At 36.8% G+C, this 5,971-nt stretch overlaps 1 protein-coding gene across 1 annotated transcript; it reads right to left on the reverse strand.

Moving 5' to 3' along the window:
* Positions 1-968: 968 nt before the first annotated feature.
* Positions 969-3,826, reverse strand: LOC112181673 (ubiquitin-conjugating enzyme E2-23 kDa). The gene is made up of 6 exons (XM_024320057.2): positions 3,587-3,826; positions 3,407-3,486; positions 2,781-2,895; positions 2,606-2,658; positions 2,375-2,503; positions 969-1,321 (listed from the first exon to the last, which is right to left on the reverse strand). Exons 1-6 carry the CDS (start codon positions 3,628-3,630, stop codon positions 1,191-1,193), a joined length of 552 nt encoding a protein of 183 aa, XP_024175825.1. The 5' UTR covers positions 3,631-3,826; the 3' UTR covers positions 969-1,190.
* Positions 3,827-5,971: the final 2,145 nt, after the last annotated feature.

Raw genomic sequence — 5,971 nt, forward strand, 5'->3', positions numbered from 1 at the left:
TCTTAGTCCGAATATTATGAACACTCTTAGTTCATTGATTACGAACGCTCTTAGTTCGTTTAACATGAATCCCCACAATTTCGCTTACTAAATAATCGAACTCATGTATATTTCAAATCCTACAGAAAATAAAGGAATTTAAAAGACAAGAATGCAGGAATTTTAATCTTTAAAAATTTACTTGATGATTTAGGGCTTGAGTCACGCGCGTGTTGATGCAGGCGTGATGTGGCAGAGCTTGCAGTGGTGTCGGATACGAGGGGCAGCAGGGACTGCAGTGGTAGCGTGTATGCAAGGCAGCAGTGCTGCGAGGCTGCGGGGCTGCTGGTGCGTTGCGGAAGCACTACTGCGGGGCTGCTGGTGCGTTGCCGGAGCGCTGCTGCTGGGTGTTGCGCAAGGGCTGCAGGCGCTCGGGTGCGCAAAGTGTGCGGCAGGAGTGCAGGGGAGAGTAGCAGACGTGCGGCAGAAGGCGTAGGGCGCGCGTAGGCGGGCTGGCAGACGCTAGCAGTGTGCGTTGGCTGCAGGGGCAGTGTGGGCTGGGCGCAGGGCTGTGGGGCAGCAGGTGCGCTGTAGGGGAGGCTAGGGCTTGCGGCAGGGAGGCTGCGGTGCTTGTGGCTAGGGTTGAAGGCTGTGGCCGTTTTAGGGTTTTTTTTTTATGCTAGAGTTAAAGCTTGTGCTGATAACGTGTTGTAGTAAAATGGAATTGTAGGGAGAATTGTGTGTTTATTATTGATAATAGGAGCCCTTTATATAGGGAATTACAAAGTACATAATAGGTAATAGAATCCGAACATAACTAGGAAACCTAAAACCCTCTCCTATTACAACTCTATGGCTAAACCCTAGTATGAAGAGACACACATCATGTCGACATCCTTTAACAGAGACTGTATTTCTCGGCAGAATATATTAGTTGTATGTGTTCAGATTCAATGTTGTTAAAATGCATATATGATACATAGCCCCAATAGATAAAAACAAACAATGCCGAATGGAAAACAATGGTACATTTATTTACATTGACAACGGAAACCAATACAGACTGGGGGAAATTCTTTCCCTTCCCAATATCCAGAGTCTTCTTTGGAGTTGGGGATGAATTAAGAAAAGGCTACATCATGTACAGAGTAACAGATGACACATATAGTTTAGACAGAACATGAGAACAGAAGAAATCCCTATGACTATGGCTATGGATCTGCTTGACCGGCCACTTGGTCATCACAGGAGTCAGATTCATCTTCACTCAGTTCTTCATCACTTGATTTGTCTTCTGGGACAGCTCCTATATCTTCAGGCTTGGCATACTTCAGACAGTATTCTGTACCATATGAGCGACAATACAAAGCAAAATATCATCATCTCCTAGCGAATGGGAGCACCAATAACTATAACTCAATTGATATATAACTACTTGTAGGCCTAGTTTTCTATAATGAGGGGCTTTTTAGTTCTGCTAAATAAAATATTATATACGGAGCTACTAGGCAAAATGCTTACAGCAAGAACTCAAATTATCTTAATCCAAACCAATGATCTATAGCAAAATCAAACCAAGTTGAAGATGTAACCAAAGCACTAAAATATTCTTGCCTTCACAAAGAACAATCAATAAAGAAAAGGAAACGGTCGTGTTTAACGATGCATTTTGAATGTCATCATGGAATTGATTAATCACAATGCTCTTTGGATGGGATCCCCTAACTACCAACTCCAGTAGATAACATCTATTGTGCAGGCAGGTCTGTGAGAATTTTGTAAAATTTAATTGCCATACCACGTCTGAATGTGAGTGATGACTCTAGATCACACTATATTTCCAATTCTGTTTTAAAAGGAAGATCTCAGCCTTAATACAGTATCAGTGAAAGTAACTCTCAAGTCTCAACACATGCAGATTACTAATATGAGCCCCCAAGAGATCACCACAAATAAAAAAAGAAGCTCAAAAGATATTTTGGATTTGGACCATTGTTCCTAATTTTCAATCAGGGGTAATACAGACAAGGGTCTTGTATTGGCATATGCAAATAAAACAAGACCTGTCCTTTTACTCAATTATTGAAACACCAACAGTTGTCTGAGCATCGATCTTGTAGTTGTATTAGAGTAAAATTATTGCTTCACTATACATCCGAGTAAAAAAAATTCTTTGCAGGCAGCAATCATGTAGTGTGAATACTTCAAGATGGGTCATGTATCTGTATCCATGCTTCTTTGGTCAATTTACAACTCTAAGCACAACGTTGACTAAGAGACAGAATGGCACTCAGTTGGTACTAATACTAAGATATGAAAAACTGTGAGATGAGTAATCTGAAACTATCACAGAACGGAATGATGCATGACCAGGAAACCAGACTAGAATCAATACCTTTGACTCTTTGTTCATAAGAAGCTCGGTCACGCATCATTAAAGCTGCAGCCTCTCCATTTAAAGGGTCTGATGGATTGGGATACAGCAGAAGCTGTGGCAGGAATACTTCAAATACATTTACCAAATCTGGAAACACAAGTATATAAATGTCAGACCAACAATTGCAACCTAAAAACTGGAAAGAAAATTGGATTCAATATAAAACGAAGGCTTACTAAATGTGCTTACCAAACATGGGGCTCCATGTTTGATTGATAACATCTAAGCAAACCGAACCTGACCTGAATTAGATTCGACCATTACAATTAGAAATGGACACTATTCTTCTTTGGAGTTAATGAATGGAGCACACTACACAATATAGAATAACAGGTTTTCTAGACAGGTTTAGTATATTACTCACATCTCATCAACATTTGGGTGGTAGATCTTATTGATAAAGCCTATTGAGGGAGATTTATAGGGATAAGCATCTGGTAGTTCAACTCTTATCCTCCACACGCCTCCCTGATAAGGACCTGCCAGAATCCATGATATGGAGGAAAAGAGATTACAGGTCCAGAAAATAAACGAAAATCATTGACGACTCTGAATAATTTTCCAAACTAAAATATCCAATCCCATGAGTAGAATGAACAAAGAAACATTTCTTCAGTTGATACCAACACAACTTGTAACAAAAACCAAGAGAAGTCTATTACCCTTTCTTTTATCTTGAAAGGACAAGATTTCTTCTAGATTTGCAATAAAAAAAAGTAGGTAGTTGGAACACAAAAGTGCACAAAAATAGAAAGAACTACTAAAGCAATTCCAAAACATAGAGAGAGACTTTGATAAAGCATAGATTTTTATGGGAAAATTATATCATAGGTGATAATACCTGGGAATTGTAAACCTTGCTAAATCAAGAAAGAATCAAAATTGACAAAGACCCACAACAGAAACCAACTCAAGAAAAGAAAAGGAAAAAAAAATCATCTTGGAAGCACTGAAAATGAGAAAACAAAGATATGGGTTTTGAAGGTATACTCTCGCTGGGTCCATGGAAATCTACATAGAACTCATGCATTCCATCATTAATCATGTCCACCTTGTAATCACTCATCATCCTAACCAATAAAAACAACACAAGCGAAGAAAAGTAAGAAAACAGGATTGACAAGTTCAAAGTATATCTAGATGAGACTATATATTGATGAGAGAATTCACAGTTTCATCAAGTCCATCTCTCTGCGTTTGCTTGGGGAAGACATGGTGTTACTGTGCAAAGCCTGTTTCTTTGTTCTTCTTCTTCTTCTTTTCAATGAGTTGAAAGAGAGAAATGAGTCTCTTGGAAATGCAAACGGTTCAGACAAACAATAAGTGAAACTAGGAGATAACAAAAAGTATCAAATGTAAACAGAAAGAAATAAAGAAAAAGATAATAAAATTGGATGTATGAAATTTCTAGTAGGACCTTGCCAAAAATAAAAATACCAGCAGGACCGACTTGGAAAAGTTTAATACTCCTTTTATACATGGCTTGCACTTTCATCAGAGATTCCTTCTTACCTCAGCTAATGATCCTCGTCTCTAGTGCTTCCATTCTAATCACCCACCAAAGGAATAATAACAAGAATTTCCTTACTTGGTAACTCTAAAAGTCTAAATGGGAGTAATGTAAAATTACATCACATATAAAAGTATTCATCTATGATGTATGTGTGTCACTCGGTAATATTATATCGATATATATATATTTTTTTTTTTTTTGACTTTGTCAAGGGGAACCCAAAGACTTCCTAAGCCCAAGATAAACCCCTTCGGCGCATCGATATGTTGGTAATATACCAATCCATCATATCTCATTACAAAATTTAATTTTAGTGAGCATTCAATTTTCATTTGTATTAAATTAGGGCCAAAATAACCTACAGAGTCCATTCTTAACGTTTGTAAAATAAGATAGTTTTTTTTTTTTTTTAATGCATTACTTTTCTTTTAGATTGTGAACAAATAACAAGTAAAGTTTTAGATAGGATGACAATTTCTTGCTACATAATGATGCCACCATTGCCGCTCCCTTGGATATGATTTTAAAGGCAACGTGACCTTGTAGGGTCTCAGGTCTCTCACATATGTTAAAGTCTAAAGGCATACCTTGGCAAGTGGGTTAAGCACATTGACGCATTGTCTTACAACTCACGGGAATTCTTTACCTCAAAAGATGGATTTTCACATAGACGACACAATCGACCTTCCTCTTTGTCAAACTAAGCTTTGTACGGCTTTATTCCTGGGTCAAGAACTTGCGGCATATTTTGGTATAATTCTTGGGGCATTTTGCATCTAACCATGTTTAGCCTTTCAACCGTATAATTATTTGATTTCAGTATATTACAACTAATAAATCTTATATGATTAACCTTTTTGTGAAATTTCTTTGGGTTAGTCTAAGTAGTGAGCGGAGGTTGAGAATTGAGTTAAGATTAAACTAGATTAAGAATTCGGTTCCCCTTCAATATAACATAGAAAATAAAATTACTGAAAAGATTCCCTTATCAATTTATCATCTTATCATGTTTTATTTGACATGAACAACTTGTTATCAACTCGCCAATTATTCTGTAAACGAATAAAAGAAAAAGACAATTGAGTAATTTAACAAGATATTGAAAATTGGTGTTCTTCGTAATGTTGAGGTTAAAATTATGTTTTCATCAACGTTGAAAAAAAAAAGAATTAAATTATGCCAATACCTACCAAACAAGCTAACTTAACATCTAGATTTGAAAAACAAGTGGAACAAGTTATTGTCACATGAATCCAACTCAAAACACGTGCCCATTAATGGCCCTAAAACCATGCTCTTCAAGCTCAACCCTTGTTTCAAACAAGTTGTTTGCGTCTAGAAGTGGTAAATCAAGGTGGAAGTGAATTACTTAATAGAATGGCCGGTTAATTGTTAATCCACACACACAAGAAAATAATTGAGCTTCTTTGAAGTCGCTTCCAGATCAGAAAGTACTCTCAAAAGCGTATAGAGACTGATCTCTAAGATGGAAGACGACTTTAGGGGAGGAAGTTGTCCGAAAGAGTCATCCTTTTTCTTTATTTCTTTGCCTTCCAACCAATAATTAGGTGCATCCAACTATAAAGTACATATATGCAGAGATATTTATGTGAAAGATGCATGCATTCCATAACCAAAGCAGGTTTTGCAAACAAGTAGAGGGAGGAAAAAAAAAAGTGGACATGTTGAGTAATGTTAGATGTATCACTTTTTTAGATACCATGCCACTAGCAACTCACTTTATGTGACAGCTAATGTAGCACAAAATTCAACAAATCAAAATATTTTTTTAAATAATGAGGCGATGTTACTGCCAGCGATTTATTTTTAATTCACCTAGTGATATCTAAACTGCGTAAATAAAGTTATAAAATATTAACCGTTATATTTTTATTTAAGTGTGCGGTTTAAATTTCAAACCTATAGTCTAATAACATGAAAAAAGATATTAATTTATTTGATTTAAGTAAGAGGAATTGATGATGGCTTATAGCTCTAGGATGTAGATTTCCCAACTCTACATCTGTTTTAAGGGCAGCAGC

This window comes from Rosa chinensis, chromosome 1, assembly GCF_002994745.2.
Source record: "Rosa chinensis cultivar Old Blush chromosome 1, RchiOBHm-V2, whole genome shotgun sequence".
NCBI lineage: Eukaryota > Viridiplantae > Streptophyta > Magnoliopsida > Rosales > Rosaceae > Rosa > Rosa chinensis.

Excerpts from the sequence above, each read along its gene's own strand:
- LOC112181673 (XM_024320057.2), bottom strand. The coding sequence starts at position 3,630 with ATGTCTTCCCCAAGCAAACGCAGAGAGATGGACTTGATGAAACT. Across the intron at positions 2,659-2,780 it reads CACCCAAATGTTGATGAGAT|GTCAGGTTCGGTTTGCTTAG; the intron begins GTGAGTAATATA and ends AATCTAATTCAG. Across the intron at positions 2,504-2,605 it reads AACATGGAGCCCCATGTTTG|ATTTGGTAAATGTATTTGAA; the intron begins GTAAGCACATTT and ends TTGTGTTTCCAG.